The following is a 14,840-nucleotide window of genomic DNA, read 5'->3' as shown; positions in this document are numbered from 1 at the left end:
GTGTGAGGGAAGAGGCGGAGTTTTACAAAACTTCTCAGACAGTGGCTCATTCAGGACTCAGGAGTGTTCATAGATTTGTTCTCAAGCTATTTTCAACAGTTGAAATTGATTAAAAATGCATCAAAATAAAATGACGAGTGGACATAGCACAAGCAAAATCCATTACTCTCTGCAATCTGTCAGGTGACACAACTCAATGAAGCACCGCGGTAGCAGGTAACGCTCTGCTGGTGCTTTGACGTCACAACATAGCCTTCCCCTCCTGCCTTACATCGATTAATTATCGTTTATTTCTAATTCATTATGTTTAGTAACGTGTTTTGATTAGTGCTTGCACATTTCATGTAAAAAAAAAGTCAAATGGGCAAATTTTCAAAGGCACCGTATGGCGATACTGAATCATCAGTTCAATAACAGCTCCTTGTCATAATACCGCCAAATGAGCAGCACCTTCACTTGACACCTTTTCTGAGGTTTTGCACTCAGCATCACATAATTCTCCTGCTCCAAGAAGCAAAGACATTATGTCTTTTTAGTTAAACTGCTTCAGGTTTGTTTTCCCTGCAGCCTCTTTAACCCAAAGGGGGAATATATCACACTCAAATGTAATTATTCTTTTTTTTTTTTTTAGTTTGCTTCCAGTCTATTGTATGATTTTCTATCTTACAGTGCAACCATACGACTAAATTTAGTCGTTTCCCCTCTTCCGATTGTTCTTTTGTTCTTTGATTACGTATGCACAACTGTCTTTTTCTACTGGAAATGTGAGGCAAGGGATTACATAAATCACATCTGTCATCTCTATTCGGATTTGGTTCCATAAGGTGCACTTCATGCTGGCACTTTTTGATGTGCGGTATTATAGGGGTGCATGGCTTTCATTACTGTTCAGACGTGTGTTATCGTGCCAAAGTTTGATGAAAGTGTGACAAAGATAAATGCCTTATTTTTCATGCAGCATGACAGGTGTCATGGTCATAAGACAAGCATTCATGCATGTCTGTGTCAAATAAGATATGCATAGACATTGTTATTATTTTTGAAAAATAAACATTACATTTAGAAACATCTGTATGCTATGTAGTGAGGAACAATTTGATATTTGCCTATTTATTTATTTATTTATTTATTTATTTTACATCATCATTATTATTATTATTATTATTATTATTAATATTATAATAATAATAATTATTATTATTATTATTGTGGGCAAAATGTAGCCGTCTCACTGTTAAACTTCTTTCAGGCTCTCAAGTGAAATATATGTGCTATTTATTTATTGGTGCTGTGGCTCTGGGAATAAAGTAGGGCACACACTTTGGATGTAAATGCTAATCTGACGTTGCTCTATAGCCTCCCCCTTACTGAGAAGAAGAGAAGGTGATGCTCTAGGGACTCATGCATGACATATTTATATATCTTGTGAATTTAACCAACCAGAATTTGATGCTGAATACTTTTGCTGAAGTGTCCCTGCAAGTGTTTAAATCACACACGTCCAGGTCATTATCATAATTGACTGAGGACCTCAAGTGGACAGAAGATGAACTACAACCTTCATTGGCCTCATGGATATTGTTGCTCTCTCACAAGCTCAATGAGAATTGGGAGAACTGCTGTTTGCTTCAAATTCTGCAAAGTTGCCTGCGATGATGTTTTTATTGTCCTTTTCCCATCCCATAAAGAATGGGCAATAAAACAAAAGGAAACCGTCTAGATTTCAGTTGATTTGCAAATCTTTTTTGTGTGTGCATTTGTTGCTGGTTTGTTTTTGCATGTCTGAATGTTTTCTTTCTTTCTTTTTTATTTTTATTTTTTGCATAAATGTTATGCATGGAAATATACTTGAAAATCGATCATTCCGAGCTTACGTGACTCACAAGTGAAAATGGTGGTGAAATTATACCCTCCGCAGCACTGGACTTTGATGTTTGGATTTGTGAGCATTAAGCTATTTTGATTTCTCATTTGTGATGAAATGTCATTTGACTAATCGGTCTGGTTTGTATGCTAGTCACAGGGAATAGGTCGTTTGTTTTCACCGTATAAAGAAATCATTTGCATTGCGTTGCATTGGGGAAATATCAGAAAAGCCCGGATGTTCGGAATTGTCAATAGCCTACAATATAGCCTAGTAAATGCAACTGTATCTGAAAAAACAAAAAACAAACAAAAGAGTTACATTTATTTAAAACGCCTTACAAAATACTTATCATAAAAAAACGTAATGTATATAATATATAAAATATTACATTAGATACAAAATATTTTTTATTCACAAAGTATTAAGCGATTCAAATATATATATATATATATATATTTTTTATTATTAAGCGGTTCATATATACAACCGTAACCCTGCCGCAATGACGTCAGATGCCGCCTTTGACGTCGGTTGACGTGCCGGTAACTTTCTTTAGCACGGATAAAAATACTCACGGAACACTTTACGTCACACAACATTTACGCATGATGACAGTGTTCTTTATTTTGACGGCGAATGCAAGTACAACCAATAAACATGAATAGGATCAAGATGCCCACGAGTGTCACGGGGACAAATGTCATTGGACACGAGTCTGTTGACTTCCGGCCACCTACAGGAAGTGCGCCGTTGCTGTCAGCTGAGCTTTATCGCTCAATGTCTACGACCTCTTGCAAGTTGCAACATGGTAATATTATATATATTATGTCTTAATTGTTTGTGAACTGATCTTTATGTTTGTGTAGTTTGCTATTTCCCAAGCTCTTATGACACTGTAAATCATGACGTGAATTGTCAGGCTTTGATTAATTGCTTACTTTGAACTCAGAATGTATTTATTATTATTATTATTATTTTTTACTTCTGTTAGATCTGGTGCGTATTTATGTCATTGTAAAGAATTGAGATGATACATTTTATCTGTTTGTATTCATTTAAATGTAATACCAATATGTACTGTAACTTTCCAGGTGAATTTAAGGAGCTGATTTTTCGTGGTTGATATTTAAAGAATCTTCATCATTCTGTTCAGGTTTTTATATTACGCTACCAAAACACCATTTGTCAATTGATCAAAAGTATCTTGCCATTGTAAGGGTTAAACAGAATCTTCTCAAAGGGCACTGCATGCTACTGAACTCAGTAGTCACAGACTGTCATCACAGTCAACATAGAAACTGGGAAGGCATAGAAGTGGACGTCCTTGTGAATTTGTCCGTTCAGCTCCTTGTGCAAAAAGTACAGAAATATTGAACAATTGGACATATTTAGAAGTTTGAGAAGGTCCAATTAGGTTCACCTTTAAACCTTTACTTTCCGAGATTCATCCTGAAATTTCACCCAAAAGTGCAACATCCCTAATTTACTGTTAGTAGTGTAGTAGACAGTTGATATTGAAAGTCTACTCACCCAGAAATGTTCCCCTCTTCCCCATTAATGTGACCTTTAACCTAAGCAATGCCAATGAAAAAAACTGAAAGCTTTTGACAGATGAAATACAAATTAACAACTGAGATAATCAAATTCACGTATTTTGACTGTATGTCTAAATAAAAATGTCTCTCTGTACGAAAGTTAATTATTAATCAACTATTTTTGACTAATATTGATTAAATTATCTCATGAACTATTAATGACCTTGTGCAATGTTCAACCAGTGGTGAAAGTATTTCATATCTGCCAATACATGTAGTTTATTTTACTTGTTTATTTAATGGAACCTACTAAAAACCTGTTTCAATTGTGTTGTTCAAGTTATATGCCATATTAAACATGGAAAAAGTATAGAATTAGGATTTTGATTGTTGTTGACAAAAACATTTTGATCATGGGTGAGAAGACTTTCTGCAGCATGGAAAGTGAGTGTTTTCCCAGTACGTGAGATTTCTCACACCTCCCCCCTTCCTTCCGACCCATAACTAGTCTGCTGTGAATGCAGATTGTCTAATCTTATTTATCATGTTACAATTACTCACTAGTACCTATCTGTCCTCTTCTACCAGAGATAGTAGATGTGGCACACGCGTGTGGCTTGCAGTTGGCTTGAAAGAGGCGGAGTTCACTATCACCAGCTGGTCACAGTGCTTGTCACTTTACAACATCCAATGAGGCAAACAAGCATTTGCTCTGCCAGCTGACTGGACGGCAGTCAAATGGATCAGTAACTTGAAACAACGTCAACCCCACTGATCAACATCCCACTGATGTAAGTCACATATTTAACTCCTTAAAATATTGTATAGATTTTATACAAATGAGTTTGTTACTCCTACTAACCCTCGCCGTAACCCTTAACCAAGGCAGCATCATCAACAATTATAATACACATGGGATTCATATAAATGTGATGGCTGTTATTGCCTTTATTCAGGGCCTGACTAAGCTGCAGCCATGGTGCGGGAATACCAATCTCCTGTTCGAGTCTACAAACATCCATTTGAATTAATAATAGAAGTGAGTAGTGTTGTCATTTTGCTGCAGGTTCCTAGTGTATTTTGTTGTCACCGTAGTCAGTGGGACTCTGACTTTATTCTTTAGTCATAGTCTGGATAAGCTTTTATTGCTTCCTGAACATCTATGCATCAGCGTTTCATGAAATGTTTCCTTATTCCTCTTAACTACTGAGTATACCTTCTCAATTGGAATGGATTAATTGCACATGAACAAATCAGTCGGCACTTAATTGATGCATCAGTCCAAGAGTTCTTTTTTGGTGGTGTTTTAATCACTTTTCAGCGCATCAGAAGCCCTCGAGTTATATCATTTTACAGTTTACAGACGGTCATGCAACTGAGCGGGCTGACAGCATGGAGGTGCCATGTAAGGTGCACATAATGTCAAATACATAGTAAATATAATAGTCAGCAGATTTTCCACACTCTTTTTGCTTTTGCTTCTTGCCTGGCGTGGTTATACATTAAACCGTGATTATGCAACATAGTCAATGCTGGTGAAAGCATGTGACACGTTGCACTGCAGACAGCTGGGACTCTTTCAATACACAGTCCAAGTAAACATATGCTGAGTTGGTTTGACTCTGGGAAAATCGTACCTTAAAGTAAATCAGCTAAGTCTAAGGGATAGTAAAATAATATTTTCTTGTAGGATCAACAGCTTCTTTGAGACCAATAAATCGTCTTGACGCCCTTCAGACACTTTTATTTACTCCCAAGATTTTTAATTAAACCTTGACTCAACTTGCCTTTGGCAGTTGGTATTTCTGCCAACTGTCCTAATTACAATAATCCCTTCTTTTTATGACTTGTCTTTATGTCTTATGAATACTATTTTCATTATCATGCTGTTAAAATGCCATCAACTGCCAAATTAATGAAAGCCGGTTATTTTCTGTTGCTAATTTCTTCTTGCCAGGCTTACAACAGGAGATTCCCAAAGTGTCCCTTGATCCCAGTCTTTGTAGACAGTGAGATCATCAGTGAGAGCCAAAGCCCGGATGGCTCCATATTGGTGACCGAGAGACGCTGCACGATTGATATTGATGCACCCCGACTTCTTAAACGGGTATCTTTGCTTTTATATGCTACTTGTTTAGGCCTATAAGAAAATCTAGTTTCATGGTCTAATCACCTACAGTAAAATAGATCGGTGTTTCCCACAGATTTGAAATGTACTTGGGTGGGTGGCCTCCGTCGGTGGGGATGAGAGGCGGGTTGGACGGGAGGTGGGTTTCGATCCTGTTACTACGTCTCCTTTAGCCTCATGATCCACAAGTGACTGATGGCAATGAACGAAAACATACATTTTGAAATTGGTTTTGAAATTTATGTAAAAAGTTAAAATAAAAATCTAATTTTCAAATCCAAATTCTTATTTGGGGTGATGACAGCAGGTCATTGCAGTACCTATTAGACGGAAATAAATCACATTTAAATTTACTGTTGCTCATTGAATAATTTGATGCTGATTGGCAAATTCTGAAAGCACCTATTTAACAGTTATAAAAAGGGGGTGTGCACACTTTTGCAATCACATGAATTCAGCCAATCATTTTTACTTTGACAGTTTATAGGTCACGTTGAAGGAAAATGTTTTTAAATGGTCTATCTTGGTCCTGTTGTTTTTAACTCATTCAGTGCCATTGACAGCTAAACGTAAAAAAATCATTTGAACTATTTCTATTATTTTTAACTTTTTTTTTCTCATTTTTAACAAGAGTATGAAAACCTAGAAAATATTTTTTTTGTACACTTAGAACAAATATAAAATTTGTGATTAATCGTGAGTTAACTAGGGAAGTCATGCGATTAATTACGATTACAAATTGTAATCGCCCGATGCCCCTAATTTTCAATAATCTTTTCTTTTTTTAAAACATATGTATATAAATTTTATTTTTTATTTTTTATATATATATATATATATATATTCTTTTTTGAAGAGATTATTCAAAATTAGGGTGTCAGGCAATTACAGTTTTTAATCGTAATTAATCGCATGACTTCCCTAGTTAAGTCATGATTAATCACAAATTTTATATCTATTCTACTTCAATAAAAACAATTCTAGGTTTCCGTACTCTTGTTAACAAAAGTGGGGGAAAAAATGTAAACTAATAGAAATAGTTCAAATGAATTTTTGACGTCTATAGCCGGTCAATGAATGAGTTAATCACAAAACCTGGCATTTTAAAAATGGTGTGTAGACTTTTGAAAACAGCTGTATTTTGTTGAAATATCCTTGTGTTGACCATTTGAATGTTGTTTATCCCTACAAAGATTGCTGGTATAGACTACCTGTATTTCATCCAAAAGAACACTCTGAACCGCAGAGAGCGGACTCTGGTCATTGAGGTCCAGAATGAAACGTTTTCCAACAGGGTCATTTCCTGTGAGTGCTGCAAATACACGGTGAGCTTTGAATCCAATCTGAACTACGTGTCGTTTGTCGGAACATCCCAACAAAGTTTACTGCTATTTTGCATCATTATCCATTCTGGTCTTGCTTTACAGGTTCATCCTGAGAATGAAGAGTGGACATGTTATGAACAGACGGCTAGTCTGGATGTTAAATCCTTTTTTGGCTTTGAAGGCTTGGCGGAGAAGATAGCAATGAAACAGTATGCTAGTAGCATAGAAAAGGTTTGCATTTCCTTTGAACTTACTGACTTCTGACACGCGTGGGCGTAAAAATGTGTTGTGGAGTCACTGCTGACGTTCACAGTCCCATTGATCCAGCGATCGTGTGTCCTACTCCTTTCTTTGTGATAGGGTAAAGAAATTATCCAGCATCACCTCACAGAGCTGGAAAACGAGGGCATCACGTACATACCTCGTTGGACTCAACACTCGCCTACGCGAGACGTCCCCGGAAACTCTGTCAATGAAGTGCTGCCTGTCTGTGACAAGGACCAGCCCACAGAGATGTCAACTGCTTCTCTTGATGGTCAGTGTGACAATGATAACGACTACAGTGTGCCCAAAAATGTGTCGTCCTTCAAATACTCGCTATCAAATTCATGATACAAGATGAGTTACACTTAATGGCTTTAAATGAGGTAACATTTTAAAATATTAAAAACACCCCTGGAAATGAGAGACTGTGTCAAAAGTTACATAATAATGATTAATAAGTGTCTATGAGTAGTGATGTTACGCTCGAAGCAGACGCTCGGCAGGTGTCGAGTGCTCGCGGCAATAAGTGTCTCGATACGTTGTTCCGATGCCGTGCTTCGTTCGGTGGAAAAATCACGTGACCGCGGAAGCAAAGCGGTGTTAATGTCACACGCACGACCGCACGCACGTCGGCCGTGGCTGTCGTGTGTCGTGTCACTCCTGGTAGGGAGGGGTTGAGTCTGTCAATTTGATTCCCAGTCAAACTCACAATGCTTTTTGGGGGCAAGATTGAGAGGAGAAGAGCTTTTGCGTGCATTGAAGTCACTGAGAATGAGGAAGGGTGCACTAAAAAACAATCAGTAATATTTAGTGTTTTCACTCCGTAATTAACTCATTCAATGCCATTGACGGTTATAGGCGTCAAAAATTCATTTGAACTGTTTCTATTAGTTTAATCCTTTTTTCCACTTTTGCTAACAAGAGTATGAAAACCTAGATTTTTTTTATTGTACATTTAGAACAGATATAAAATGTGTGATTAATCGTGAGTTAACTCGTAAGTCATGCAATTAATTACAATTTTAATCGCCGACGCTCCTAATTTTTAATTGTAATTAATCGCATGACAATAGTTAACTCAGGATTAATCATACATTTTATATCTGTTCTAAATGTACAAAAAAATACTAGGTTTTCATACTTTTGTTAACAAAAGTGGGAAAAAAAATTTAACTAATAGAAATATTTCAAATGAATTTTTGACGTCTGTAGCCGTCAATGGCAGTGAATGAGTTAAGTAAATTTTCCAAGTAGTGTTCCAAGTACATCTTATCAAAAAACTACTAGGGTTGAGGCACAAACCCACAACCTTCAGGTTGGGTGACAGCTACCCTAGGAGCTGAGCCACGCCTTTCCTGCTGTGTTGTTGGTGTCGGGTGGAATCCTCGTACCTTCAAGCCATTTTTTGCTCCGTTTAGTCACACCAGAAATACATTGGCCTATAATGGCAAACAAGAAGACTAATGTGGCTCACGTGATTAGAGTGTCTGCCTACCAAGCAGAAGGTCATGAGTTTGCTCCTCAACAGTTAACTTTTTTAAATGAATAAACTGGGAAAATATACCCCAAACTTTCCTTGTAAAATTTACAATATAATAAAAAGGTTTAGTAGGTTTTTTTCAGGTAAATATCACTCCCCCAATTTTTTTTTTTTTTTTACAGTGGAGGTGAAGTTAGATTATTACACAATAAATTAATTTGCAATTGCACATATTGAAGGCATTCATTCACACACTATATACACTGATTTATAATATAAATCAAATCAATGAAAGTATCTTCTCCAAAGCTGGAGAGGTCATAGGAACCGACTGAAACCAAATGCTGCAGAAATGATGTTTTTCGTGAAACACCCAAATCCCCGCCCCAGTGTCACAAACATTTTTATTCAAATACCATCGTCAATTTTCATTTCACTTTTTCATTTAAAACTGACACAAGAGTGTCTTATTTCTTAATGACATTTTTCCCTTTTGCTGAATGTAAATGAAATATATTTTTGTCCAGCAGATGTCACCACATTGCATTGTGTCAAATGACTCGAAGCACTGACCCATTTCAACACAATTGCTTCAGTGGTACAGAAAGCAGTGGCGAAGCAGTGTCATGACTCACCACACGGAATGGTGGCAAATGCTTCATGACACTGAACCATTTCGACACATTGTTTCATATTGATTCACTGCTTCAGAAAGCTTCGGTTTCTCCATCATTAGCTATGAGTATTTGTTTTATCAACTCAATTAGGTAATTGTATACCCATCGCCAAATGTTTTTCTTCCAAAAGTTCAGAGAGTGGATAGAGAGGGAAGTGCTGCCAACTTGGATGCAGCACAGAGAAAATTTGTCAAGTCACCGTCAATGACAGGACAATCCGATCAACATGATGCAAAAGGTAAATTGAATTTATATTGAAATGGGAAAAAAACGAATGATGTAGCTAATGTAGCAAGAGTAAAATGAAGCTGTAGAATAGCATCCCCATAATCTCGCAAATCTTGACTGCCTTGGTTATCTTATTGGAGCACATGCCCAAGCCTAAAATTACAACTCGTCTTTGTTTATTTTCTACTCCAAATACATGTTGTATGGAGCAACATGATTACCCTCGTGCAACCTGTCAGAAAATTACACATTGCGAGTGCATGTTCTATGTAGTTTATATTTTTCGCTCCGATTGTCTCCCTGTAATGCCTGCAAAGGACGATGTGCTAAGTTGACGCTGTGTTTTGGCCTGCAGACAAGTTGGATGCTGATTACATCAGACGTTTCCTAGGTGATTTAACACCTCTGCAGGAAAGCTGTCTTATTCGACTGCGGCACTGGCTCCAGGAAACCAACAAGGGCAAGGTCACATAAATTTGGTCTGAATAGATCAGCTCAATTTTGTTATGTTTGTTTTTTAACTAATACATATAAGTGATCTGCTGATTTCCTGGCTAGCTCATTAGCTCATTTAGTATGTCGATATTTTTATGTTGAACCATCATTTTTTTGGCTTTCCAGACTCCAAAGGATCAGCATGTGTTGCGCTTTCTGATAGCCACAGATTTTAACTTTGACAAGGCTCGAGAGCTGCTGTGCCAGTCACTTACATGGAGGAAGCAACACCAAGTGGATTTCCTATTGGACTCATGGCAGCGTCCTCAACTTCTCCAGGACTATTACACCGGAGGCTGGCACCACAATGACAGAGGCATAGTCCTTTTTTGAATATTTTGTCTTTTAGTGCATATTTATTGTGACTAGATAAGTGTAGACTGGCATATAAATTATTAACTAACCCGTCATAGTTCCCATGAGTCTTTCATCAGTTGTAAACACAGATTAACTCATTCACCTACGACGCCTATAAACGTCAAAAAAATCATTTGAACTATTTTTATTAGTTTAAATTTTTTCCCCACTTTTGTTAACAAGAGTATGAAAACCTAGACATTGTTTTTAATAATCTTAAAAAATATATATATATTTTTTTTTTTAACTCATTCACTGCCATTGACGGTTATAAACGTCAAAAAAATCATTTCGTTTAACATCTTTTTTCTACTTTTGTCAACAAGAGTATGAAAAGCTAGATTTTTTTTATTGTACATTTAGAACAGATATAAAACTTGTGATTAATCGTGAGTTAACTATTGAAGTCATGCGATTAATTACGATTAAAAATGAATGTTATCGCCTGACACCCCTAATTTTTAATAATCATCTCGTCAGGCGATTTCAATTTTTTAAATTGCAATTAATCGCATGACCACTAGTTAACTCACGATTAATCACAAACGTTATATCTGTTCTAAATGGACAATAATTTGTTTTTCTAGGTTTTCTTACTCTGACAAAAGTGGGGAAAAAATGTTAAACTAATAGAAATAGTTTGAATGAATTTTTTAAATATTTAGCCGTCAATGGCAGTGAATGAGTTAAATTAGGGGCATAATTGTAATTAATCACATCGACTTCAATAGTTAACTCACGATTAATCACAAATTTTATATCTGTTCTAAATGTACAATAATTTTTTTTCTAGGTTTTCATACTCTTGGTAACTAAAGTGGAAAAAATGTAAAACTAATAGAAATAGTTTTTGACGTCTATAGCCGTCGATGGCAGTGAATGAGTAAAAGTGGAAGTCAACCTTAAAAAATTATTGACAATAATATGTTATTTGTGGCCTCACTAATTTGAACATGACATTCTGATTAATATTACATTTGTGGAATTAGCAAAATCCAGCCGTTTTTACCCAGGTAACAACCAATCACAGCACAGCTTCAGAAAACATGTGAGATCTGATTGGTTGTTGCCTGAGCCCTGAGCAACATTGATGTCATCTTCAGTCGACAGCAATTGGCAAAATGGCTGTCCCGAGATGGATAAAAAAAATGGTCAGATTTTTGCTGCATAATTCATATTCCACAAAAGTAATATTAATCAGATTCTCATGTTTAGACTAGTGAGGTCACATATAACATATTACTGTCAAGAAATGTTTAAGGTTGACTTCCCCTTTAACAGTATCCAGCAATTCATTCAAATAAAGTTTTAAAGTATATTAACTCATTCACTGCCATTGATGGCTATAGATGTCAAAAATTCATTTAAATATTTCTATTAGTTTAACATTTTTTCCCCACTTTTGTTAGTAAGAGAATGAAAACCTAGAATTTTTTATTGTATTATAACAGATATAAAATTTCTGATTAATCGTGAGTTAACTAGTGAAGTCATGCGATTAATTACGATTAAAAATTCTAATCGCCCCTAATTTTTAAATAATCTTAAAAAATATATATTAAAAATTAAACAAAAAATGTGGGTTAAAAAAAAAAGATTATTAATAATTAGGGGCATCAGGCAAGTAAAGTTTGTAATTGTAATTAATCGCATGACTTCACTAATTAATAAAATCTGTTCTAAATGTAAAAAAAAAAATTCTAGGTTTTCATACTCTTAACAAAAATGGGGAAAAAAATGTTAAACTAGTAGAAATATTTAAAATGAATTTTTTAAAGTCTATAGCTGTCAATGGCAGTGAATGAGTTAAAAGCCAGTAATATGCTGCAATTGCGATGGAAGTATTTGTATGTGTTTAAATGAATCATATCTTTGTGTGTTTAGATGGTCGGCCTCTATATATATTGCGGTTGGGCCACATGGACACAAAGGGTTTGATGCGTGCCTTGACAGAAGACGTGCTGGTTAGGCAGGTGAAAGGGACTTAAGCTCACATTTATGCATGATTCAGCCATTTTGTATAAAGATGTCAAGGCTGACATTCGTTCTTGACGGCCCAGGTTGTTGTCGTTAATGAAGAGGGACTGAGGCGCTGTGAGGAAAACACGGCAATCTTTGGTCAACCAATCAGGTGCCAGAATTCACCTTCCTTGCAATAGTGTAACAGCAGTTATAAAAAATCTCCACACAAACATTCAGGAAAATAATATGCTGGTCAGGTGCTGGACTTGCCTGGTGGATCTGGAGGGTCTTAACATGCGGCATCTGTGGAGACCAGGACTGAAGGCCCTACTGAGAATCATTGAGGTAGTGGAGGCCAACTACCCCGAGACGCTGGGCCGCCTGTTCATGCTGAAAGCACCCAGAGTATTTCCTATCATCTGGACCCTGGTAACATGCCGCACGTGACAATATATGAAACATGAAAAGCAGTCCAAACATAATAATAGAAACAAAAACATATTTTTTTTAATGATATTATGTAAATGAATAATACATAAATAAGCATGTGGATTGTGTTATTCATGTTGTGATATTTAACTTGCAGGTCAGCCCTCTGATCAATGAAAACACTCGTAAGAAGTTCCTTGTTTATTCTGCAAATGACTACCAGGGTCCAGGAGGTTTGGTGGACTACATTGACCAGACGTTTATTCCGGACTTTTTGGGAGGCGACTGTGTGGTGAGCTTTGTTGAAAATCAGCCTATACATACAGCCGCACTTTTATATATCTATTAACTGTTAAGCGTTGCTTTGTGGTCAGCCTAATTTTTTTTTTCTTCTTCACCTCTTCTTAAGTGTGACGTCCCTGAGGGAGGTTTAGTCCCCAAATCTTTGTACAGGACAGCAGAGGAGCTGGAAATGGAAGACAACCGCTTATTGACAGAATCTATATATAAAATTGCCAATATTTTCAAGGGAGCTCCATTTGAGGTACAGTTAGGCTTCTATGGCAACATTGCCGAAGATGAATATAAAAGTCAAATTTCTTTCAAACTGACCGCCACTGTTTACATGGCTAATCGATTGACTTTTTTTTTTTTTAAAACACCGTACAATTCCACCTCATGTAGGAGCTGCTTCTAATAATTAAGCTACATTAGAAACAGCATTCAATCACAATAATACACAAATTATTAGATTAATAATTTACATTATCTGACAATTTTAAGGTGCACGCCTTGAGCACTAAAACTAATCTTGAGCAAAGTCTTGCACGGCAACCAGGAAGTTGAGGCACTAGATTTCTTTATGTGTCGTAGGGTGCCATCTGCTGGAAATAATGTGCGCATTGTTTGCACATAAATACATTGAGAATTGAAGTGAATATCCTATAAGATTAACATTTTAAAATGGCAATATATTGACTGCTGCCTTCTAATCTTTCTTCCCGTTCTGTCGATACTGCTTTCAGATTTTGATTGAGATCAGTGAAGCTTCTTCTGTCATTACTTGGGACTTTGATGTGTCAAAAGGGGATGTGCTTTTCAACATCTACCATTCAAAGAGGTCACCGCAGCAACCAAAGAAAGACACAAACGGAGCCCATGGTTTTACATCCATAGGGTCTGTGAATCCGCAGCTGATAGACAAGAGTTGGGTGCTGGGCCAGGATTACAGCCTAGTAGAGAAATCCCTCACGTGTAGAGAGGGGGAGAGTGTACAGGTAAGTGGAACACACTGTGTAGATAGATAGATCTTCTATTTTTAGACTTCCTTTCAAACATGTCTCAAAAGTGTCCACCCCCCTTCCCCATTGCTGGAGCCTCATATTGATCGTGCACCTTTGCTTTGTTCATACAGGGCTCTCACATCACTCGCTGGCCCGGATGCTACATCCTCCAGTGGTGCTTTCACAGCGCCCCGACTGCCTCAGCCTCCAGCCTGTCTTATGTGGATGATGTGCTGGCCTCTCTGCAGGTCTCTTCCCACAAGTGTAAAATCATGTACTATACTGAGGTGTTGGCTTCCCAAGACATCAGGTCGGTGCATTTATACCGCCATGCTCTGGTTGTGTGTGTGTGTGTTTGTTTCAGAAACTATACACCAAAGTCTTACTCTATAAATGCTGAATTCCACTCATGTCTGTTTATGTAGGGGATCCATAACCAGTCTGGAGTCCGGTCATAGTGGTTTCTCTCAGCTCAGTGTGTCCACTACTCTTTCTAGCCAATCACACACCAGCTCAAACGTCTCAAGGTAGTTTCAGCTTGACGACAATTTTGAACCCACTGGCATCTGGGTAATCCTGCTTGGGAATTCTTGGATCATACTTGAAGCTGAAGCTTTGCTGTGGTATTTTCAAATGACAATGGACGCTGTTGTCAGTGTGTGTTGGATTTACAATTGCAGTTAAGTGTCATCAATCACTGCACAGTCTTTAGTGTGTTTCATTGGTCAATAAATGGTATGCAAATATGGAGGCTGCAGTTGTTCTTTGTTCGTCCACTAGATGGCAGTGTACTCTTGGACAGAAAATGCT

At 37.0% G+C, this 14,840-nt stretch overlaps 1 protein-coding gene across 2 annotated transcripts; it reads left to right on the top strand.

The window, feature by feature from the left end:
* The first annotated feature begins 2,541 nt into the window (after positions 1 to 2,541).
* On the top strand, positions 2,542 to 14,776 carry sec14l1 (SEC14-like lipid binding 1). 2 transcript variants are annotated; one of them, XM_077558370.1, is made up of 18 exons: positions 2,542 to 2,675; positions 3,991 to 4,193; positions 4,359 to 4,441; positions 5,360 to 5,509; positions 6,724 to 6,855; positions 6,958 to 7,086; positions 7,216 to 7,390; positions 9,407 to 9,514; positions 9,860 to 9,969; positions 10,126 to 10,315; positions 12,241 to 12,329; positions 12,417 to 12,487; positions 12,576 to 12,747; positions 12,905 to 13,039; positions 13,157 to 13,291; positions 13,773 to 14,024; positions 14,162 to 14,340; positions 14,456 to 14,776. In XM_077558370.1, the coding sequence occupies exons 3-18, from the start codon at positions 4,379 to 4,381 to the stop codon at positions 14,559 to 14,561; spliced, it is 2,196 nt and encodes a 731-aa protein (XP_077414496.1). In that variant the 5' UTR covers positions 2,542 to 2,675; positions 3,991 to 4,193; positions 4,359 to 4,378; the 3' UTR covers positions 14,562 to 14,776. The 2 variants fall into 2 exon arrangements, with proteins under 2 accessions (XP_077414496.1, XP_077414497.1); XM_077558371.1 differs by lacking the exon at positions 9,407 to 9,514.
* Positions 14,777 to 14,840: the final 64 nt, after the last annotated feature.

Source organism: Vanacampus margaritifer, chromosome 2 (assembly GCF_051991255.1).
Source record: "Vanacampus margaritifer isolate UIUO_Vmar chromosome 2, RoL_Vmar_1.0, whole genome shotgun sequence".
Taxonomy (NCBI): Eukaryota; Metazoa; Chordata; class Actinopteri; order Syngnathiformes; family Syngnathidae; genus Vanacampus; species Vanacampus margaritifer.
This window is presented reverse-complemented; position numbering and strand designations above follow the sequence as displayed.